This window comes from Pyrgilauda ruficollis, unplaced genomic scaffold, assembly GCF_017590135.1.
Source record: "Pyrgilauda ruficollis isolate IOZ18807 unplaced genomic scaffold, ASM1759013v1 scaffold6, whole genome shotgun sequence".
NCBI lineage: Eukaryota > Metazoa > Chordata > Aves > Passeriformes > Passeridae > Pyrgilauda > Pyrgilauda ruficollis.
The window spans coordinates 14,709,680-14,732,434 of record NW_024527710.1 but is presented as its reverse complement, the minus strand read 5'-3'; the positions used below and the strand labels follow the sequence as shown (position 1 = coordinate 14,732,434).

General features: G+C 50.6%; 2 protein-coding genes across 7 annotated transcripts; both read left to right on the top strand.

The window, feature by feature from the left end:
- Window positions 1-144: 144 nt before the first annotated feature.
- On the top strand, window positions 145-10,615 carry LOC121362044 (NADH-cytochrome b5 reductase-like). Of its 3 annotated transcripts, XM_041483238.1 has the most exons (8): window positions 199-248; window positions 450-457; window positions 1,295-1,474; window positions 2,314-2,462; window positions 3,580-3,667; window positions 6,516-6,620; window positions 7,719-7,922; window positions 9,515-10,615. In XM_041483238.1, the coding sequence occupies exons 3-8, from the start codon at window positions 1,298-1,300 to the stop codon at window positions 9,716-9,718; spliced, it is 927 nt and encodes a 308-aa protein (XP_041339172.1). In that variant the 5' UTR covers window positions 199-248; window positions 450-457; window positions 1,295-1,297; the 3' UTR covers window positions 9,719-10,615. The 3 variants fall into 3 exon arrangements, with proteins under 3 accessions (XP_041339170.1, XP_041339172.1, XP_041339171.1); XM_041483236.1 differs by lacking the exon at window positions 450-457 and having other exon boundaries at window positions 145-248; XM_041483237.1 differs by lacking the exons at window positions 199-248; window positions 450-457 and adding an exon at window positions 468-584.
- Window positions 10,616-14,016: 3,401 nt separating this feature from the next.
- On the top strand, window positions 14,017-21,501 carry CDCP2 (CUB domain containing protein 2). Of its 4 annotated transcripts, none has more exons than XM_041483278.1 (7): window positions 14,017-14,139; window positions 14,760-14,893; window positions 16,543-16,890; window positions 16,975-17,319; window positions 17,777-18,130; window positions 20,366-20,544; window positions 20,737-21,501. In XM_041483278.1, exons 2-7 carry the CDS (start codon window positions 14,818-14,820, stop codon window positions 21,049-21,051), a joined length of 1,617 nt encoding a protein of 538 aa, XP_041339212.1. In that variant the 5' UTR covers window positions 14,017-14,139; window positions 14,760-14,817; the 3' UTR covers window positions 21,052-21,501. The 4 variants fall into 4 exon arrangements, with proteins under 4 accessions (XP_041339212.1, XP_041339214.1, XP_041339210.1 ...); XM_041483280.1 differs by having other exon boundaries at window positions 16,497-16,890; XM_041483276.1 differs by having other exon boundaries at window positions 14,038-14,139; window positions 14,764-14,893.
- The last annotated feature ends 1,254 nt before the right edge of the window (window positions 21,502-22,755 follow it).

The window sequence follows — 22,755 nt, the reverse complement described above, 5'->3', positions numbered from 1 at the left end:
GTCACCCCCCCGACTGACGGCGGCGGCGACCAATGGCGGGCAGGCGCGCCCCGCGGTAAGGGAGGGTCGGCAAATTGCCTGGCGGGTGAGGGCAGGCGCTGGGTTGGCGAGTGGGAGGTGGGCGGGGAGAGGCAACTCCTCGCCTGTGGGGCGGCGGGGGGGCACTTGAGAGACCGTCCCTGGGCGGGAGGCGGCAGAGCCAGCTCGGGTGTCCCGGGGCTGGGGCCGTTCTGCCCCGGGCGCGCACAGTAAGTGCTCGGAGCTCTGTAAATCTGCGTAGCTCCGAGCCCGGGCTTCTCGGACTCACCCCCGGCCACGGGGGTTACCCTCCCGTGCATAGCCCGTGGGTGCTCCGGGCGGACGGGGCGGTAGGAAGCCGGGCGAGTCGCCTTTGGTTCTCTCTTCCGTTCCCCGCCTCCCTCATTGAAATGAGTGTGTTTCTGTTACAGGGCTGAAGGTTAGTTAATTAATTGACCTTGACAGCGAAACTGCTGGAAGCGCTAAATGTTCGCTTCCTCCGCTTCGTCACCCGTGGCTTCTTAATTTCCTGTGGACCGCTTTGTGTCCGAGGGCTGCGGACACGGGTGCGTTGTGAGCGGCTTCACTCGGGCCGGGTGTGAGCGGAGGGGCCCCGCGATGTCTGCAGCGTGGTTTTGACCCGATGAGTGCAACTCCTTGGGAAGCAACGGGAGCAAGGGATAAAATCCTCTGCTTCCTGGCCTCCCCTACCTGTGCGTTTAAAGCCGTGTATCCAAAGCCCGTAACCAAAGTGGGTGTTTGCCGGAGACTTCGCCGTCTTTGCCTCAGGTCTCTTGGCTCTGAGCGCTGCTTTCAGCTCGCTGCCCTCCCCCGCTCCGAAGCTGCGCAGCGCTCAGGCCGCAGCTGGTGCCTGGGTTTGTTACCCATTGTCCTGCTGCTTGGGTTTGTCACCCTTTCTCCTGGACCGAGCAGCGGATTTTTAAGATGTTTCTGCTCCGGGTGACCAAGCGGCTCTATTGTAGGAAATCAGCGCGGCGGAACGAGCGGGATTAAAGGGTGTAGCTTTGCCTGGGCAGCCTGTCTGGGGAGGAGGGCCCGAGGCTGGGCTGAGCTCTGCTCTGGGCTGCTGTTCGTGCAGGGACACTGAGCACTCCAGCACAACTGGGGTGTTGCAGGCACAGATCGGCTCCAGGTTTTCAGTCTAAACGCGCAAGACGCTCAAGAGAGATTTCCTGTCCTTCCCCGAAACACCCAGCTGATGAGCACACGCTGCTTTTCGTCGTGCTGGGTTTGATGCAGGGCTTGTGTTTTGCAGGCGATGAGTGACAGCGAGGAGGACTGGCTGGCTCTGAGGCCCCAGGAACCTTCTCCATCCCAGTGCTGCGGCAGCGGCTGCAAGCCCTGCATCTACGATGTGTACGAGAAGGAGCTTGCACGGTGGGAGAGAGCCAAAGCAATGCAAGACAAAAGCCTTCTCGTGGGAAAGGAGGAGCAGGTCGATTTCTCTTCATCGCATCCTGGAGCTTGTGCTTTGATCGCACTTGTTCCAGTGTGGGGTGGTGGTGATGGGTGAGGGATGCAGGGATGAATTCAAGTGGTGCCTTAAGAGAGGGCTGTAAATGCAATTCCCCAAACTCAGCCTTCGCCCTCCCCCTTGGCCACTCTCCCTGCTGTAATGTGATTTTCCAAGTGTAGAGTTCTCCCTGGTGTCGCATTACAGCTCTGGCTCTGCAGCGTCTCCTCTCCGAGTTTCCTTGGAGAAGCTTTGTTTTCCTCACCTTTCTCATCTTTGCCTGATTTTTAGGCTCGTATCTTGATGCTGAGACAACACTGCGTTGTGTGCAGTGGAGCAGTTGTCTTCAGAGTGTAATTTTTAAGCCTGTCAGTGCCCTTTTTACGTTAGATTAACTATGCTGGGTCAAGCAAAAAAGATCAGCTGAAACAACTGACAATATTTTCTGTTCACTGTGGCCATCAGCAGGTTGCAAAGTTGCCCCCAAAGCAGTGCTTGGCTCTTTTAGCAGAATTATTTCTGTTTGTTTCCAGACCTGAGAAAATGATCACAGTGAGTCATAATAGGATGACCTTGCTGTAAGGTGTAAAAAAAAGTAATTTAAAAAGGTGGTGGTGGGGAGAAATGCAAGATCCCAAAGTGCACGCTGCAGAACATGATAATGAATCAGCAGAGAGCTGGAATTTGCGCCGGGCCTCGGTGTTTAATATACGTCCTGAGTATCTCTGGCACTAAATGAGCACACACGTTTGCTTCCAGAGAAAAATGAAATAATAAAAGACACCATCTAACCAAGTAATTATTTATTGTTGTTCTTGCAGAGCAATAATTCAGAGCTGAATCCAGATACATTCACTGCATTCAGCGTGAGCTCGGTGCAGCAGCTGACAGAGGACACCTACCAGTACAAATTTGAATTACCGGGAAATAGCAGCCTGCCATTGAGTTTAGGACAACATATCGTGTTAAGGTATTGTTCTCTGTGCTAGTTAAACAGTCTGCATTATGTAACCTAACACGTAGGGTTTTGTCACTAGACAAAGGCTTCATAGCAGGCAAATCATGATTTCTGTACCTCCACAATGACACAAATGAAAGAGCTCGTGAGCTCGCTGCCTCTACTAATTCTATGGTAAAAGCTGTAGTTTTCTTCAGCATTATCCCTGCGTTGGTGGCTCAGAAAGAACTAGGTGTGATTAAGAAAATCCATTTGCAGAAAGAAAGATCTAAAAGAATAGATGTTACAACAGATTATTTACTCCAGCGTGTTGGAATGAAGACAATGAGCTGCACTTGCCGCAGAGCTGGGTGTTTCAGGCCCTGTATCTTGGGGTAACTCAGCACCCCAGTACCCAGGCACTGCCTGACTGATTTCTAGCAAAACAACCCTCCTATGTCGTTTGCTGCTTGCCAGAAAGGGGCCACTTGGGGAAAGTTTCTGTCTCTCAGCCATCTGTGGTGATCATTGCCAGACAGAGAAAGTCCTGTTAGGATGCCATTGATGTGCATCTGTTGATGTCCCTGGTACGTTCAGGGCTGGTGTGTGCAGCTGGCTCTGCTGGCAGCACACGCTCCTCCCTCCAGCCCTGCCTCATCACACAGCACAGAAAAAGTTTTGGTCACTTCAATCAATTCCCGCGGTCAGTAGCAAAGAGAAGGGTGGATAATTCCATGGAAAGGGAATACTTACAGGAAAATACAGTCTATATTGACAAGGCCTGAGGTCAAGGCTGTGCCTTGGCTTTTGTTATTTGATTACCAGATGCAGAAAGTGACCCCAGCCTAAAAGGAACAGCAAACTTAAGTGTTTCCTCTCCCCTTTGCCGCTCATGCATGTTCTTACAAAATCCCTTTCAGGGGTGTGGTAAATCCCTTTCAGGAGCTGGATGTGGTACACCTGAGGCCACCACCGGGAAAACAAAAGGTGCTGTTAGCCATTCTGTTCCCCCTGGATTTCTGCCTCTGGAAGGGAAATGTTTTGCATCTGTGCACAGGCTGGGCCACTGGGCAGAGGATCTGTCTCCCAGAGAGCTGCAGGAGCCCCCCAAATGACCCAAGTCACAGGGATTTCCTGTTTCTCTTCTCAGAGGAGTGGTGAATGGTCTGGAGGTCCAGAGAGCCTACACTCCAATTAGCCCCAGGAATGCAGAAGGTTACTTTGAAGTTCTAATCAAAGTAAGTAAGCCTGGACAGTGTGAATTAGAGTATAAGGTGTTTTCTTTAGGAACCAAGCATGCTGTCAGTGTTTCAAGTGAGATTCTCTCAAATCCCTCATGGACTGTTTCTCTGTTGTTTTGAAGCATTCGTGCTTTGCTGATAAAAATTGCAGTTTTTCCTACAAAACTGAAAGCAGAATGAGTTGACACACAAACAAGTGCTTTGCAGCAGAAGCCCTGGGATCACCTGGGAGAGCCCCTGGGATGGAGAGATGTGTCCATTTCACTTCTCTCCTTTTGCTTTGCTTTTTCGGGCTGTCTTTGAAATTGCACCCATTTGTCAGCCCAGCTGAACCACAGATTTTGGGAAATATTTGCCCTTATCCTCCCCTCTGTATTTTACTTGACAAGTGTCCTCACCCTTATGGAGTCAACCACAAAATGCTGGTTGAGTTCAAAAGGATTTTATAGGAGATTTGGCTGGAAATTTGTCTCATGTCAGTCTTCAGGGTGATTATTTTGTGTGGCAAATACTGACTTGAATATATTTCCAATACTGCATCTGTATGTCACCAGGGCAGACACAGACTTCAGTACAGGTGTGAAATTCAGAGTGCTGGGTATCCCAGGTGGCTTGTAGAGAAGGGCCACTTGTTCTCTGCCTGTCTTCCAGGATTTCATGTTTCTGGGGTTTATTATGCATTGTGTGTTCTAACACAATCCCTGCTCTTTAGAAAAGTGAACAGCTTCTCTAGGACACCTGTGGGAGGGTCATTTCCCCATTCTTGTGGCAATTGGTGTGTGGTAGGGGAGAGAAACGTTGCATTTGAGTTGCATTAATAGGATACATTCATAGGATGACTGTGAAATTTCATGTATAGCAGCTCATTACTCACAGGTTTTGCATTTCAATAATAATAGTAATGATTGTAATGATACCTTTCCTTTATATAGAACCTTTCATCCCAAAAGGAGCTATAGTTATTCTTTGGCAGTGACAAAAGAGGTTGGTAACACCCAGTGTAAAGCAGCCATTTTTATAACTCACTCTGTAGGTTGTGGTATATTTCACACTATTGAGGCAATTTTGGAAAGTAGTATATTATTATTACTATGCAATCCAAGCACTGTTCAAACCCTTCTGTCTCCTGTTATTATGGCATTGCATTTGTGATACTACAGTTAAGAGTGAGGGAGTTGCCATTTACAGAGCATAACCCTCTTTTTGAGTGATTTTATAATGTTAGGGTTTCTCTCCATGTAAAATGGGGTGTGGAAGTTTCCCCCCAGGAGATATATTTTTTTTTTCCTTTTTATTTAGAAAAATTCATTTTAAACCCACTCAATCACTTCAATTTTTTTGGAAATAATTTTGGTGAAAGAAGGATTGTTTTAGTTTCCATTACCCCTGTCCTTCGGGAATAGGCAGTAAGGGAACTTTTCCGTTCTTGCCTTGGGTTTCTGGATGTGTTTGAAGAAGGGAGGTTTAAAATTTACTTCTCTGAAGCAAGTGCACACTCTTTGCACGTGACTTAGCACCTGCCCAGAGCCCTCTGAACATAAAACAATTCTGACAATAACTCAGAGCCTGGATATGTGTGTGATTTACCTTTTGAATCGTGCTAATACTTCTTAATATTTCAGGTTTAAGTGAGAGGCTGGGAGAGGAGGAGCATCTGTGTTCTTTCTTAGCTAACACTGCTTGCAAGCACAAGCACAGGCTCCCTCACTGGCTTTTTCTGAGCTGCTTTGTGGTTCACCAATTTTGTTTGCCTGCAGTGCAGCTTGGTGGCCAGCCAAGGCACTGGGGTGTGGAGCCAGGCTTCTCTCCAATGCCTGTGCAGGAAATACCCCCAAATACACTTCTTTTGTGTGGGCTGGAGTTGCCAAGGGCTTGTATCACATCCCATCTTCTGACCCCTGATTGTGTTGCTCTTCCCCAGGGTTATTCTTGTGAGAGCCATTGTGTGCTGCAGCTTTGGGCTTTTCAGCTCTTGCTGCTTGGGCCAGTCCTGGTTCTCCAGCCACATCCTGGACTGTGCCTGCTCTTTTGCTCACATTTCTCTCTTAAAACATTCAGTGGTCACACATTTAGGGCATGGATGGCAACATCCAGGCTTGGATAAGCCCTTCATTTTCCAGCCTCTCATCCCTTCTCAGTTTCCAGCAAGCACTGAGTCCTTCTCCTCAGTCATGAGCGAGGTCAGCATTCCTGCAGGCAACAGCAGTGTTGTTTGTGCCTGGTGGAAAGTGAGGCAGGTTTTTGCTCGTGTTTTTCTTCCATGGGGCCAAAATTAACATATTCTTTTGGAACTGTGGAGGTATCCCTCAGCATCCAGATGATCTGGTCTGAAAACAAAGAGTTTTACAAATGAGAAGCCTGACTTTGGGTCACTAATTGTATCAGCGCAGCATCTGAGAGACTGAAACAAAGCAAGAGCTGTGCGGTGTTTATATAACTAACAGTACCCAGAGGGCATTTCCAGACCCCCATACCCTGAGATCTGGAGAACACTTGAAGGCCTGCACTGTGCTTTGCATTCAAGACACTCTTCTCTGTGTGCTTTGTAAGCAAGAACTCTGATAAGCTTTTTCCAGTTTTGGAAATTCAGGCTGCATGAGAGGGTTGTGTTTACATTATAGTCAAACTGGAGTGGTTCCAATATGATTTAATTTAAATGTCTTTGTTTTGGGTATAACTTTGAGTTATTTTTCAAACAGATCATTCTTTCTTTTTTTAAATACACAAAATGTTTTTTTTGTCCTCTTTTCGTTTAAATGTAGATGACTTTATAATCGACTTTAAGCTGGGAAACTTTCCAATGGAGTATAATTATTCTTTTCTTTTGTGCCATGTTTTTTATTAGTGCTATGAAGCTGGACTAATGTCACAATACATAAAAACGTGGAAAAGAGGAGACGTGGTCTTTTGGCGTGGGCCGTTTGGAGGGTTCCCATATCAACCTAATAAGGTTAGTTCCTAAGAGCCATAGGATGCTTCAGCCTGTGGCAGCAGGCTTTGTTCAATACTCTGAAGGGAAGACATCAATTTGATTACTGTTTTCATGATTATTTTAGAGACTTCCTGGGTTACTGTACAGTGTGACAGCATTAGCAGTCAGTTGGAGCGCTCTCTTGAACTGCAGAATATTTAACAGGGAGGAGGAGGTAGATGGGAGACAGGAAAACATTAGCAAGGCTGTGTGTTCATCACTTGCATTAGGAGTTCCTGATGTGCCTAACAAAGGGAACTTTCTTTGCACCAGCAATGAGTGTGGATGGGTTTTTGCCTGATTTGACCCACATCTCTGTGTTGTAAGTGAGTAGGGGTGAAGGGGAGGTGTTAATCTTCCCCTCTCTTGGGTATTCCCTGAGCTGTTGAGGTGTCAGGTCGCTCCCCAAATGCTGATCCCACCTGCCAATACCAGGCTGGCTGCAGGGAAAGGCAGATCTGGTTTCAGGGGGAGGCTTCTCACACACACTAATTCAGTTACTTAATTCTGACCTTTCAAATGAGGAGCAAATTTGAAACACTGGTCATTAAGATCCCAAACACTTGGAGTTTTTGGTGGATTTATTTTTGTTTGTTTTTTTATTTTCCCTTAACAAAAATAAGTAAAATCTGAGTGGCCAAGCTCTATGCAGAGCAATTGTGTCCTGCTTCCTGACACACTCGTTTCCTCCAGAGGACATTCAGGATTTTACTTTGCAGTAACCAAGAGAAACCCAGGGAGCATTTCCAGTGGAAGAAAACACACAGTGGGTCAGCAAAGCATACTGCAGAATTGAAACTGAAACATGAATAATTGAAATCAAGGCTAAAGTTAGGATAAATTAATATATTTGGGGAAAATCCAGTTTTGTTAGATTTGATATGTCAATTCCTTAACTGCTATCTGTAGTCCTTTGCAGAAAAATACTTTTTGGGATCTGAATTTACCAGTTCATGACCTTCTGGTATGTTGTTTCTCAAGAGACCCTTTACCAGGGTGGCAGCAAGAGGAACTGACCATGAGCACACCCATTTCCAGCCACCACAGCTCATTCCAAATTCTCTGTTTTGTTGTTAGCATGGAGAACTCCTCATGCTGGCCTCTGGCACCGGCCTTGCACCAATGATTCCCATCCTCCAGTCCATAACAGATGATGAAGAGGATGAAACCTTTGTAACTCTTGTTGGCTGCTTCCCAACCTTTGACAAAATTTATTTAAAACCTCTTCTGCAGGATTTGGCTCGGTACTGGAATATTAGAATATTTTATGTCCTAAGCCAGGTAAATAAATGGATATGAAGCATGTTTGTATGAGGGTTCTGTGTGCTGGATGAGCCTCTGCCTCCTCCACTTTTCCATAAGCAAAGCATGAGCTTAATTCTTTCCCAGTCATCAGGCCTAATTTGTGATCCAGTAGCTGCTGTTCTTAAATCTGCTGCATGTACTCACACTGCTACTTGTCTGGAGAATTTTGGGGAAGTGGCCATGACTGTTCCTCTCTGCCTCCCTGTTCTGTTGGGGTGGACCTGCTGCTCCATAGTCACTGTTGGTTATTCCCCCCCATTTTAGACAGTTGTTGTTGCACCTAAACAGCAAATAAGCTGTTTCTTTCTTCCTAATACCACTGCCTTAATCTGTCCTTATCTTCCATTCTTAGCTCGTGGCTAGAGCTCTCCTCTGGTATGCTAGCACCAACTTCCCAGCAATTATTTTTCCTTGCTGACCCATTTTTAAACTTCTGAAAGTTGTCTCCCCCTCTGTAAAATCACTTTTCTGCCACATTCATGGGATGAGGGCATACCTCTCAAAGGTCTTACATTTTGAGCAGTCTTTTTCATTTCCATTTGGTCCCAAAGTTGCCTGTGTTCTGCATGGATTTGGTGGTTAAAAATTATTTCCGTCAGAAATGAGGATTCATTGCTGGGAGGATATAGAAAGAATTATTTATGCTAAGGGAATGAATCCCATTGCATTTTTAGTTCCTCAGATGAATCATTTCTTGAATCTCTCACAGTGGAACTGCCTCATACATTTTGTTCCACACGTGGCCTCAGCAGGATGAGATTTGGTAGAGGGAAAAGTGCTGGTGACTTGGGCACCCCCTCAGCTGCTCTGTAGGAGCATAACCATAATTGTCTCTGGTGACATGGCTTAAATACCCTTTTCAGGGTGTTTAAACTCTTTGACTGCTGTCTCAAGAGCATGAGGAGGTCTTGAAATTCAATCAGTGAAGGGCACGAAACCCACCTGACCCCTGTCAACACTGTCTGCCCCTCCTCTCTCCCTTTTTCCTCCTCTCTTAGCAGGTTTGTGGTAGTCCAAGGCTGGCTTGTGCATCCTCCCTCTTGGGATTATGTATCTGTCTGTATTTCATTGTGCTGCCTGTCACCACCACATCTGAGCACCTTCTGCTCCTGATTAATTGCAGCAGGGGAGTCCCTGCTGGATCCAGCACCACAGGAGCTGACACTTCTCATGGGATCAGAGCTGTCTCTGGAGCAGAGCTGGCTTCTTTCAGTTTTGGTCAAGGGAGATGGGACTGAAAGAGACTTGGGAATGGGAGAGGCAATGGAGAGGAATGGACTTGGGATTTGGAAATAGGAAAGGTGCCCTGGGAGATGGTTCTCAATGGAAAAGGTTCTGCAGCATTTATTTGTGGTAGTTACACTCTGGTTTTGAGCGAGTGGCCAGGGAAAGATTTCATCTGGGCTTGGGAACAGGAATGCAGCTCTCAGGAAGGGTCAGTGTCACCCACAAGGTGTCACAAAGGTGAAAAACATCCTGTGCACCACTCTGAGGGAAGGAGGGAGATTTAGCTCTAAGGAATGCTGTCTTTCTTAATATCACACACAGCAAACCTTTTACCTTTCCAGGAAACTTCGCTGGAAGAACTTCCTTGGAGCTATCAGGAAAACACGTACACTGGTCGTCTCAATGAAGACTTGATGAAGACAATAGTAAATTCCTGTCGAAGAAAGCCATTTGTATTAATCTGTGGCTCTTCTGCATTCAGTGAAGATATGAGTAGATACTTGAAAGCTGCAGGAATTGAAGAAGATTCCTGTTTTGTCTTTTAGCAGTACATTCCTGACCTGAGGAACCTTAGGCTGAGCCTTGGATGTCCTTGTTTCTTTGCAGACATTGCACAAAATGGGCCTGCTCAGAAGACTGAGCTCCTTGGAGCAACTGTTTGTTGATCCTCACTCTGGGGTGTTTTAAGGAACAGGTGCCATTCCAGAATGGCTGGTACACGGTGTGCCACCCATACTTCAGGGACCTGCATGACCATTTTAATGGAAGTCTTCAAGTGCAATTTTAAGAGAGAGATCTCCTAGATAACTAGAAAGCATCTAGTTATCTAGGGGTACTAGAAAGCATCCATGCACACAGCTGTGCTGTAATATGAGGATTGGTGACTTGCTTTGCAATCTGTGTTATTCTGCAGTGGTGTTGTGCCCTGTTAGGTGTCCAGAGGAGAGATATAATCCTCAGGAATTCTTGCCAGGCCAAGGGGACAGCAGACTTGGGATCACTTTGGTTCTGTCATGTGCAGGCTGATGTCAGGCAAGTCCCTTAAACCTCACTGTGCCTCAGTTGCCCCACTGTACATTAATACAGAGAAAGTGGCACTGGTCTCTGAAAACAGCCTTTCCAGCTATATATGGAAAAAGTATCCATAAGGATGGAATGATACATCCTGTCTAGAGAGAACCTAGGCAGGCTGAGCTCCTGTCCTGGCACAGCCTGTGTTACCTACCCTGTGTTTAGCCCTTGAAATGCTACCTGGGGACACAAAGAGCACGTCCTAAATCTGGGAGGGCGTGGCTGGGTGGTGGCTGCTGTCTGTCAGGGAGGATGGTTATTTGCTTTCCATGTCCCCTAAGTGTTGTATCATAACCCTTGCTCGTTAAATTGAACCTCTTTACAAATAAACAGCTGTTTGATGTTGTCACAGGACTCTCTCAGGTGCCTGAGGAGGTTCCCTAAGCATACAGAAACACCACCTGAGGAGGGAAAGCTGCATGGTTTCTGCTGGGGTGCTTCCCTGTGGGTCAGGGAGCAGAGCCAGGGAGCTGCCTCAGGGATGGCAGCCTGGCACAGCACCCAGCCCGGGCACCTGGGCCTCTTCCTCTTTTTTTCAGTCCAAAATGCTGCTGCTTTTTCTCTGAGGTATGTGCTATCCACACTTTTACCTTTTCAGACTGGTGTGTTTAGTATCTACACCTGGAAATACTACAGTCCTGCACACCTTGTGTCTTTCTGTTCATTCCCAGTTCATCCTGTGTTGGAGTTTTCCAGGCTGTCTCAGATGATTATTGCATTATCGTGCTTCTTTGTTACCTGTGTCTAACACTACACAAAGGAAATGTAGTTTGTTACACAAAAAACACAGCGTGCACTGAAGTGGTGGCTTGATTCACACATTTGGGAGGGAGTGTAAGTTCCCTTTGCACTGCTGAGATTTGTCTCCAGTTACCAAATGCCTGGAATTATTCAAGTGTAGCTGCAGCTTTCATATTAACTTCCTTGGAGAAAGGGCTGACAAGAAAGCCATCTTCCTAACCCAAACTGGGGTTCTGGCTTTAAAGGCATGGAGATCCAGGGAAGTTGCCCATGGTCAGTCCAAGGCAAGCTCTCATCTCCAATCCATGCTGTGCTTCAGCCTCCCTAAGTCACTGTGTAGTGAAGGTGCTTTGCACACAGGCTGATAAAATAATGAGATGCTTTCTCCAGTTGCTCTCCCTACTTTGGCCTTAGCTAGGAATATGGACAAAATCTTTTTTGTCAGATATTAAGTATTTGAAAACCTTGCTTCTAGTCCTCTAGCTTTAAATATTATGTCTCTTTGAGATTTTGCTAAAACCACACCCCACCTTTTTGCAAAAGGCCCAAGGTAAAAAACTTCACGCTCGCCTTGGAAAAGCGCCGGCTTTCAGCGTGAAAGCTGGGACTGTTCCTTTAAACACAACCCCAATATGTCTGGGTATTTCAGCACATATGGGCCACGATGGTTAAACCCTACCCAGCTGGTCCGGCCGTTCTGCCGCGCAGCTCCGTCTTTGTTCGTGGCTCAAAGGGAGGGTGGTGAGAGACGGAGCAAGCTGTGAGTGCTGCGGGTTGCCATCCTGCGAGGGCGGGCTGCGGCCGAGCGGGAGGAGCGGGGCATGTCCCGCCCGAGGGGACAGCGGCTTCGCGAGACATTCTCCATGGGGGAGATGATGTCCTTGGAAGCAGGAGCTCGAAGGAGCCTTTAAACCGCCCGCAGGCACTTTGTTCTCTATTTTCTGCCCTTCTCTCCCTTCCCCCTCCTGCCTTTTGTTGTTTCTCAGGCTGGCTCTAACGCGAGTCCCCCCATCCCAGCCATCCCCCGTGGGGACAGCCCCTTTCAGAGGATGGCGTGGATTCCTGCAAACGCAGGGAGGGATGTGGAGTGGAAAGTGCAGAATATTCCTTGCCAGAGGAAGGTGAGAGGTTCCTTCCCTTTGGAGGCCCAGAACCACCCCGTGGTGGCAGTTTTGTGGGGAATCAGTGTTGGTGCTGTTGGTGACTGGGGCATCTCTGGAGCTGGAGGTGTGTGAGCTCGGGTGGGTGGCCGATGCCCAGCCAGGGCAGGGGCTCACATCCTGCCTCTCCTGCCAGGCAGTGGGATGCTCCTGATCTCTGGCTGCCCCCAGGAAACCCCTGCCACCCATGCAGCACTGTGCAGGGCAGAGGGGCTTTGCTTCGCTTCCTTTTTTCTTTCTCGTGTGCAGCCTAAATACCTTCTTAATTTCATCTCATTATTTCCTGCCTAAATAATTCCTGTTTCTCCTGGGGACCGTTTTTAAACCTTTGATCTTCTCTGAAGTCTCACAGTCCTGATCACGTCCTTTCTGTTTAAATGAATCAAATGCCTTTTTGACTCATGATTTATAAATTTGCCCACAGAGGAACAGAGGCACACCTTGAAATCACCCACCATGTCCGTGGCTGGAGCAGAAGTACCCTGGGTTGATCCAGAGCACCTCCAGCCAGACCTCTGTGCCTGGCTCCTCTGCTTCCCTGCTGCATGTCACTCTCCCCCTGCCTCCCTCCACCCTCCCACCCAACTCTTCAGCTGACAACCGGCTTGCCTGGGCTCAGGCCCAGCCTGGAATGGCCATCCCCGGGTCAGGAGAAGGGTGAATGTGCCGGTGGTTGATGGATGCTGTCCCCTGGGAGCGGGGCACAGCTGCTGTGCTGCACGGCCCTGGCCCCCCATCTCCCGGGGATTGCTGATGCAGAGCACAGCGAAGGGCAGGGAGAGGAGCAGCTGTGCAGGGATCGGGGTTCTGGGCACTGGCTTGGTGCTGAGGCAGTGGTGGAAAGGCTGGAAGACAGCGGGTGTTGGCCAGGATGGATGTGATGAGGATAAACGTGTTGCTCCATAGTGCAGAGTTGCAGAAGCTGGGGAGCTTTGTTCCTGAGCCCAGGGGATGGTTGCTGGGAGGGCTGAGCACTCCTCCTGGATGAACCAGGGTTGTGGCAATGGAAAGTACCCGGGAGAGGCCCTGTACCATGGCCAGACCTCGCCTGCATCTCTGCTGTGTGGGCCCACACTTGTTGACAAGGACAGGCCTCCTCTCCAAGGCATTAGGGAAGCAGCTAATTAAGCTCTATAATGTTCCTGGGAGGTCAGCGGGAGATGTGCCAGCCTTGCAGCATCTCCCAGAGCCTGCACTGGGGTAGGATCTTCCCACAGTGCCCAGGGACAGGGGGAGCTGCCCTGCTCCTCCTCATTCCATTGTGCTCTTAGTGCTGGTGCTGGTGGGGTGGCACAGTGCTCAATGCCCCGGGACAGAACCTAATGTTCCCTGCCTCAGCTGGGCTCGGGATAGAGGGCTCCTGGCTGGGATGTCCCACAGCTCCCAGCAGCCCTCGGCATGGCTCCAGCAAGGCTGGGCAGTGGGGAGAGAGCCTGTACAAATATTATTGTTGTTGTTATTCCCCATAAATATATGCAGGCACTTAACGACCTTGGCATGGAGCATTTCCTGGGGATTCATGACCAGTGGGTGTTAATGGTCTTTAGCTGCACCTCAGGCCATCAGCTCCTCCCAGCCCATCATTAATCCACAGGAAATGTCTTGGGCATCGATCCTCATTGCTTAATTAATAAATGCAACTTGTCTCCTGCCTGAGATTTAGAGATACTCACTGCTTCTCTCCCTGCTGCTTTGAAGGTGACTTTTTTAGCACAGGTCCCTCACGCTGGGAGGCCCTGGTGGGATTTTGTTTCCTGGCATTCATGTGGGTGTGGGCTGTGGCAGCAGGAAAGTCTCTCCTGGGCGGGAGGGAAGGAACTGAGCTGCTGTTGGGTTTGGGGTTTCTCCAGCTAATGTGGCACAGCACAAGGAGCACATCTTTCCCACCAAACCCAAAGGCTTGCTTACCTTCAGCTGAGAGCATCCAAGAGCCTGGGCGAGAAGTAGCGTGAGCCAGCATGGAAGAACGTGGCAATTCTCCAAGGCCTTAGCAGGTTCTATAATAATCGATGTTTTTTGCCCATGAGTCACAATTCATCTCTAATCTTCCTCGGGGGAGGTGGGATTTGCTATCTTTAGTGCTCACGACTGCTGCTTTCCCGGGCTGAGCATCCCGCTGAGCCTGGACTCCTGCTGCAGGGATGCTGACCTGGCAGCCGGCTGCGTTTCAGTCCTGCTCCCTATTTCTCTAGCCCTCACCACCAGCTGGCTTTGTGCAGTGGGTGCCGCAGTATAAATCATGTTAATTCCTGAGATGCTTTTCCGCGGTAAGTCTGAAATTCCCATTTTGGTTCGCTGGCTTGCCCGGCGAACTAAATTATTTTCATAGCCCCTTAAGGGCATATTGTCAGCCCAGACTTATTGCCGTTATACACCATTTCTGAAACATTAATATCTCTTCTAAATATAGTGTATTGACAAGGTATCTGGTATAGTGTAAATCCTTGGGACATTTGATCCAGATCATTAAAACTGAGTGAAGGAAGGGAGGAATAGATCAAGTTACCTTGCTGCTCTTAATTCAAACAAGCGATGAATTATTCATTCCGCTATTAATTCTACAGTCCTCCTGCTTTTTATTTATTTCTCTCTTTATTTATTTTTTTCCTCCTAGATAGACAGCTCCAAAAGGATGCTCGGGCACTGGTGAGGGGAGATTTGCCTGCTGGAGGATGGGGTGCACAGGGCTGGGCTGTCTGGCAGCTCTGGCCGTGCTCTGCAGGGCTCTCGGGGATGCTCCCAGCAGAGGTAAGAGCCTGGACCCAGCTCCTGGTGGGCTGGATGGGCACCCATGGTTCCTGAGGAGGGGAGGCCCATTTGCAGTGCCACAGTGGCTCTGGGGTGCGAGTGGATTCCAGCTGTCCTGCAGGGAGAGGGGCTGGCTCAGGCCAGGGGCAAGGAGCTGGGATCTGGAGTCACTGTTGTGGTGGCAGCAAGTGTGGGACACTGCTCTGTGCTTGGGCTTCTGCTTCATGCTTACCTTACTGAGGAGTGCAGGTAGGGCTTGTCCTGCTGTGGGGTACAGGTGCTTTGGTGAAGGGTCTGTTGACTTCGGAGTTGCACTTGCCTCTATAAATCTATATACACATATACATTTATATGTGAATGTATGCATGTATGAGTATGTGGCAGGCATGCAATAAATCTCTCACCTTACCCAGATAAAAGGTCCTCCAGGATGCAGGGCAGGGTTAGCAGATGACACAGTGATTCAGGGGATAGGGTGGCCCAAGCAGTCCCCCATCCCAAAACGGCAGGGCCTTTCTCACAGAAAGGCTGAGCCAGAAATCAAAACCCATCCCTGGCCCTGGTGCAGGTGCTCCTGCGGCCACACCAGTGCCCTGTGGTGCCTGCTCATCCCCCACACACACCCACCTGGGCTTGCCAGAGCACCCCAAGGCTCCCAGCCCTTCATACATCTGTCTTCACCGTGGCTACTCGCCTCTCCCACAAGCTCCTCCCTTGGGTATTTATTTTAACAACATTATTCCTTTAGTACCAGCCCCATATTACTTCACTGCCTATCCCCAGTGATTAGCAAGGTGATTTTAGATCTGGCCAGAAACACACTCGTGGTGCTGCATCCCACACATCCCAGGATCCCCCTTGCTGGGAGGTCACTGTGCCAGTGAGCACGATGAAAAGCAATGTGCACAGGCTGACTATTGATTTGCAATATACTTGGCCCAGATTGATGGCAGCGAGCGCCCAGCCTTGTTTGGGAACCCACACATGTCTCCTGGGGGCTGTGCAGGGTCTGCATCCCTCCCAGACATGATGTATGTTCCCCCTGTATCAGTCTCTTCACCCCAGTCCTAATCAGACCCAGGGGCAGGTGACAGCCGGCCCCTCTCAGCCTTATTTTATAATAACCATGTCTCAGTATAAAGATTTCATTAGGAAATCGATCCCTACATGCATAACTCATTGTTCAGCACATCGAGCCCTTTACCCCTGCTTCTCCCAGCTCGAATTCTCTGATACCACCCTTGTGTGGAGGGAATGGGGTCAGTGGGAGGCACAAAGCTGAAGGGCTGGGCAGCTGGGGCACAGGCGAGCCTGGTACCATGGAGCCTTTAAAACTCACTCCCAAGTTCCTTTTTCCCAGCCATAAACAGGTGGGGATGCTGTGCTGGCACTGGCAGGACAAGCTCAAGAGTGCAGCTGAACCCTGCTGCAGACCCCAAGGGGCAGCATGGGGAAAAAGGAGGGATGAAAGGTGATGGGGGCACATGTGTCCTCCAGGGAGAGTGGGTGGAGAAGCCCAGTGGAGTTCTGCAGGATGCTGGTGTTTTGGTACTCTGGTGGTGGGATGGAGCTGGTGTTGTGCATCCTGTCTCCATTCTTTTAGGCTTCCCCTGGAAAGGGGACATCACACCCCCTTCTGTGTCCCCCAGGCATCAAATGTGGGGGAGTACTTTCAGCACCCTCTGGCAATTTCTCCAGCCCCAACTTCCCGGGGTTGTATCCCTACGAGACAGAGTGCACATGGCTCATCGTGGTGGCCGAGGGCTCCTCCGTCCTGCTCTCCTTCAGCCACTTCGAGCTGGAGTACCACGACACCTGCGCCTACGACTACCTCCAGGTCTACAACGGGGCTGCCCGGGACCGGGGCAACCTCCTGGGCACCTTCTGTGGCCACAGCCCCCCGCCACCCTTCTCCTCCGCCTGGCACGTCATGGCCGTGGTCTTCCGCTCCGACCGGCACGTGGCCAAGCACGGCTTCGCCGCTGCCTACAGGAAAGGTAGCAGGGAGGTGTGGTGGTCGCTGAGCACCCATCCATCCATCTCTCTCTCCCACTGCCCTCATCACCCTTGTCTCCTTGCAGACGCCTGCGGTGGGCAGCTGACGGGGCTCTCTGGGGAGATCTCCAGCCCCCGCTACCCCGAGAGTTACCCCAACGATGCCGAGTGCCGCTGGAGCGTCGGGGGGGCCAGCGGTGGTGGCCCCCTCACCCTGGTGTTTGCTGACTTCCAGATGGAGGGGGGCCAGGGCTGTGGCTTTGACTACGTGGCCCTTTTTGATGGCCCCAGCGTCACTGCCCCCAGCCTGGGACGTTACTGCGGCAGCGCCCGCCCGCCCCGCACCGTCTCCTCCACCCCACACCTCCTCATCATCTTCAAGTCGGACTTCAACATCGGTGGCAGGGGCTTCAAGGCCCATTTCTACTCGGGTGCGGGGGTCTCAGGGTGGTGGAGCAATGGGAAGGATGTGGGGACAGGCCCTGGGTTGGGGTGGTGATTCTCTCCCTCCCTCAGCAGTAAGAGGAGATGATCGTGGGAGGGATCCCTTTGGAGAGAGCCCATGAGGTGATGGTGTGAAGTGTAAACCACCACACAATGCAAACGGCATCACTGTGGCTATTCCAAGCGCTGGGTTGCCCTCTTGAGCAGGAGTCACCCTTGCTCATACCATTCCCTGGGGATATGGGTTGCTCCTGTAGGACTTTGACTGCCCTGGGAGTTTCCATCCCCCAAAACTGCTGGCTGTCCATTGGCCAAACACAAGGCTGGGAACAGTGAGGTGAAGGGCAGAGCATACCTTAGCAATAAAACATGTGATCACTCATCCACACCCAGGAGGCTCCAGGTTTGCTTTTGATTTTTCCTCTCCCCTTTTTCCCTGAGTAGGGGAGTGCCAGGAGGTGTTCACCACCATCAAAGGGAATTTCTCCAGCCCTCAGTACCCCAACTTCTACCCCAACAACCTCAAGTGCCAGTGGAGCATCCAGCTGCCTCCGGGCTACCGGGTCAAGGTCTTCTTCCTGGACATGGAGCTGGAGGGCCGGAGCAGCCTGACAGGTGGCTGTGACTATGATCACTTGTCTGCCTTTGATGGTGGCACCGAGAACGGATCCCTGCTGGGCCGGTGGTGTGGGCGGGAGAGCCTGGCACCCGTCACCTCCCGCACCAACCGGCTGCTCCTGGTCCTCCACACCGACCGCAACACGGCCAAGAGGGGCTTCTCCATCTCCTACGTGGGAGGTAAGGTCCCACTTGGGTGTTGCTCAGTGCTGTGGTTCCATTGGGACGTGGCTGAGACCATGTAATTTCCAGCAAGATCATCAGTGAAGGTTCCTGTCTGCAGGAGCAGAGCCCGTGGCTCCTTAGGGGTGGGGTGGAGGAAGACGTGGCAAGTGAGCTGCATGTTGTGTTTAGTATTCAGGAGATGCTTTCCAGCTTCAAATTCCTGTGTGTCTGCCACTGCCAAGCTCCTGTTCCTCTCTCAGGGTGTGAGGGAGAGAAAACCTGAGGGTTTTTAATGGGCCAAAGCTCCAGAGCAGGTGACCAGCTCAAGCATCACAACCTTGTTCCCCACTCTCCTGGATGTTCCAGCCTTGCCAGCACATGGCTGAGCAGGCAGGCATGAACCGTGTCCCCTCCTCCAGGGAGGGCAGGATCCCTGGGGCACAGCATTCCCAAATCTGCCTGGCACACCCCTGCTGCTGGCCTGCTGTGTTCTAGCCAGCATGTCTGGCACGTCTGCAGCTGGTGGGAGGAGCAGTGTGTAACCTTCCTGCTCTATTTGCCAGCCTTTGCACATCAAACGCCAGCAAATTTATGGCATTTGTTGTATTTCAGTATAATTACATCCCAGCTGACCCGTGGGTCAGGCATGATTCAGCCAGGGGCAGCCTTTCCAGAGGCTGGAGCCAGAGCAGGGATATCCTTCAGCTGCAAAATTGTTCTTCACCTCCAGCATAGCAGAAAGGATTTGAAGGTATGTGGCTCTAGGAGTTGGAGATGGGATAGAGTTTTGTTCTGAGTCTCTGCAGCCTCCAGAGGGAGAGAGGTAGTACTCAACATTTAGTTGGGCTGTAGTGTGCACAGCAGGTCTGTCCCTGACCTTGTCCTGCTGATTTCTCACTGGTTTACAGCTGTGTGCAGGGAGAAAATCCTGGTGTCACTGCTCCAGAGGGAGCAGCCTGCAGACAGATAGATGGGGTGCTGCTGAAGAGTGGGGGTGTCCCATCACAGAGAGGGGTGTGACATCTCACGACTGCCCAAGGCTCCTGCATCCCCTGGTACACACTGCCAGATGCATGCTAGGGGAGGACAAAGGCTTGGATGTGAAACTGAGCCTCCCTCCACAGAGCTGAGCCTGCTGGCTGTGTTTGCCCAGTGATTCCAGCATCTGCTTGTGATTAATGTCCTGCATGTCACACCCAGCTGCCAGCACTGCCAGCAGAGCAGCTGCTCCCACTGGGCACACCAGCTTCTCCCTGCCAGCAGCTTCCTCAGGAGCCCACAGAGGCAAGGGGGCACCTCAGTCCCTGCATCCACACCCACAGCCCTTCAGCCATGCAGGTATTTTCCTTTCAGGCTCACCAAAAGGCAAGGCTTGGGTGGGGCATGTGTGATTTATAGCTATTGAAATGAAAGCCTTCACGTCAGGAGAGAGGATCCACTTTCTCCTCCTCTTGATCTAATGCACTTTAGTTATTTGGTAAATCTTCTAATGGTTTTATAATGCACTAAGCGAAGCAAAGTGACACTATTTTTTTGTATTGATTTTATTGCATCTTCCCAGTTTCATAAGGCTGAGATTCAGAGGAGCTGGAATAATTCAATAATTCATATTGCCCAAGTGGTTAGTTCATGCTGAGCAAGGATTCACTCTAAAGAGGGGGTTATTTTTCCTCCCTGCTTCTTTCCCTGTGTGGATGCTTTCTGCATCCAGAGAGGCCAAACACAGGCTGGGTTATTCCTCAGGAAGATGCCCCAGGGCCATGGACCCAGGAGGGCCATGTGGCAGCCATGAAGCTGCCTCACTCCAGGGCATACATGGGGTCCCTCCAGGATATGTCTCCTCTGTTTCATCAATGTAGTGTCTCTTGCAGGGGTGTTGTAGGATGCAGGGAAGTGCTGTGCCCATGGCAAGCCATCCACAAAGCTCTTGTGGTCTGGTCCTGGGCAGCAACTCAAATGTCCTGCTGGCTTTGCAGTGGTGGAGAGTGGCAGTGACAGCAGGATGGTGTTGCCTGTAATGGCACTTGTGTGTCACTTGGAGACCCTAGAAGAAGGATGAGGTTCAGGAGTGTTGATGGTGAGATCTCTCTCTTGGACAGAAAGCAGAGCAACACCTGGGAGGCATCCATGTCTGCCCTTGGCATGGGACAGGGCTAAAATACTGATATTGATTGCTTTCTGCATTCTGGATGTACTTTTGTCCTGAAACCCCCCCCTCCTACACGTGCACCCTCTTTTCTGTCCCAATAGTTGTGCCCATGAACGTCAGCTGCACCCGGACAGACTTCCACATCCAGATCCCTGTGCAGTCCCTGGCCCAGCTGGAGAGGAATAGGATTTATTTGGGGACCCCCTCCTGTGCAGCCCAGGTGGTTGGCAGGAACTTTAAAATACACACCAGGTTCGACACCTGTGGCACTGAATCCCAGGTAAGTGATCAGCAAACCCTCCTTTACAGCAAGCTGTGTAAATGGTTAGCCCTGTGCTGGCTGCAGAGAGGTATTCCCAGTCCCTCTCACATTTTCCCAGTAGATACTGGCCTGATTCCTGGCCAGCCCCTCCAAACCCCTGTGAAAAGGAGCTGCACAAAGCCCTGGTGAGCCATGTCCCTTGTCTTGCAGAGACGCAACAACACATCTGTCATCGTCAGCACCCTCTACATTGATTTTTCAGTGGGAGACCAGGAGGACATCCACCAGTACGAGGTGCAGTGTGAGCCAAAGAGGAAGGAAGCCTCAGTGACCCTTATTGCTGGCCCTGATCCATCCAGGCTCAGCCAGGCAGAAAACCTGGTGGATGCCCAGAAGTGGGAGGGGGAAGCGATCGATGGCCGTGAAGTCAAGAGCCAGGACACCAGCGACATCGTCTTCATCAGCATCTGCATCCTGGCTGGGCTCCTCATGGTCATCGCAGTGGTGGGGCTGGTGCTTCTGTAGGATGCTCTTTCCAGACCCCAGGGACTGCAGTCCCAGTACTGCCCAGGGCAGAGAGGCGCCCCAAAATCTGCCCTCACTCCAGGCTGAACCCTAACATAGCTGCCCAAACAGAGACACAGCTCCCAGGCCCTGAAACTGAGCCTGAACCCAACCTCCACCTTCTCTTAGTGCCTGGAAAATCTGGGCAATAGGCAGCCGTTTCTCTTCCCAATTTGTTTTCCTCTGTCTCAATCTGTCCATTTGGCTCAGGAATGCAATTCTTATGCTCCCTAACTCTTCCCACACCTGCTTCAATTTGTTTTCCCTGTAGTGCTGCTGCTTTCAGGAAAGAAACATTGTTTGCCGATGGCTGCAAATCTTCCTGTCAATTATTTCTAGCTGAATTCTTGGAGGTACAAACCATCCCCAAATGTAGCTATATTCCCAACAAATGTTCTCCGTGCTCCCAGCCCATGCTTGGGGGTGACTGTGGAGCTGTGTTACAGGGATCTCCACCTGGTACACACAGATGTAGCTCATGTAGGTGCTCCCAGGTGATGTTTCTGGGTGTCTGTGGGTGATGTGATGAGATGCATTTGCTGTGCCCTGGAGCTCCTTGTTTGATCTTCTCATGTTGTCTCACCTTCTCGCAGGACTCACCTGAGTGCCTTAGCCACCAGCAGCTGGAGAGGAGGAGAACAATCCTCTTCTCCTCTGTGCTTTCCTCCGTTCCAGCATATCCAGGTATCCACAGCTGTGAACTCTCTACCAGCATTACTCCTGAAGTGTGGAAAATATGGGCAAATCCTGCTATGGCTTGGGGAGATGTTGGAGTGCGGAGGTTTTGGTAACCCTGTAAAGACAACCTTGGCAGGAGGGGCTGGCTCCCCTGGGACCTCAGTGGCACCAGATCTCCACTCGTGGTCCCTGCAGAAGGTGAAATCAGCACCTGAGAACATGAAAAGAAGAGTCCTGTGATCATCTGCCCCTCCAGAAAACTGGGGATCCTCGCCAAGAGCCCTGATGGATGGCTGAATGACCTCTGCCTGCCTCTTGTGCCACCCCAGCACAAAGGACATTCCCCTTCAGCATCAAAGAGGGGGTGGCTGTCACAGAGCAGCCTGTGTTCATCCCTCTGGACCAGAGCCAGCGCATGTTGAAGCCACATGAAATCTTGCTATGGAAGGAGGCCACCCCTCCTCCTCCTCCAGCCTTTGTGAAACACACTGCAGTGAAGGGAGAGATCCTAAAGTATCCCAGTGTGGTCATTCAGGGGCACAGCAAACCCCTCGTGCTGCTGGATCCAGCATTTAGCAGGGACTGGTAGGAGAGCCCCATGGTGAAAGGCTGTCCTGACTGATGCCCTGCTTCCCTCTGGGACAGCTCTGTTCATCAGGGCATCAGAGGAAGCAGCAGCAAAGGAATAGGATGATGATCGAGCAGCTTTTCCTGCTGGATTGCTCCAGCCCTGAGAGAGTGTCTGGGGAGGGAAGCAGGCACAGGGCTGCGCATGCCTCCTAACGAGGAGCCTTCGTTATCAGAGCCCGCATTGATTTGGCGTTTGTTGGTGCAACATATCGGCAAATGCGAGATTTCCAGGGAAATATTTGCCAGCACTGTTAAGCTCCATTAAGGGAATGTTTTGAGAGCCTGTTGTGTGCAGAGATGGTAAACAAGGCCAGCCTCCCCCGCTGCTTGCAAAGCCTCACTGCCAGTTAATTGCTG

What these genes read in the sequence shown, in the direction of transcription:
- LOC121362044 (XM_041483236.1), top strand. Translation starts at nt 1,298, where the DNA reads ATGAGTGACAGCGAGGAGGACTGGCTGGCTCTGAGGCCCCAGGAACCT. An exon ending in GGACAACATATCGTGTTAAG is followed by an intron (nt 2,463 to 3,579) that starts GTATTGTTCTCT and finishes TTCTCTTCTCAG; the next exon opens with AGGAGTGGTGAATGGTCTGG. An exon ending in TATTTTATGTCCTAAGCCAG is followed by an intron (nt 7,923 to 9,514) that starts GTAAATAAATGG and finishes TTACCTTTCCAG; the next exon opens with GAAACTTCGCTGGAAGAACT.
- CDCP2 (XM_041483278.1), top strand. Translation starts at nt 14,818, where the DNA reads ATGGGGTGCACAGGGCTGGGCTGTCTGGCAGCTCTGGCCGTGCTCTGC. An exon ending in CGCCGCTGCCTACAGGAAAG is followed by an intron (nt 16,891 to 16,974) that starts GTAGCAGGGAGG and finishes GTCTCCTTGCAG; the next exon opens with ACGCCTGCGGTGGGCAGCTG. An exon ending in CCTGTGGCACTGAATCCCAG is followed by an intron (nt 20,545 to 20,736) that starts GTAAGTGATCAG and finishes CTTGTCTTGCAG; the next exon opens with AGACGCAACAACACATCTGT.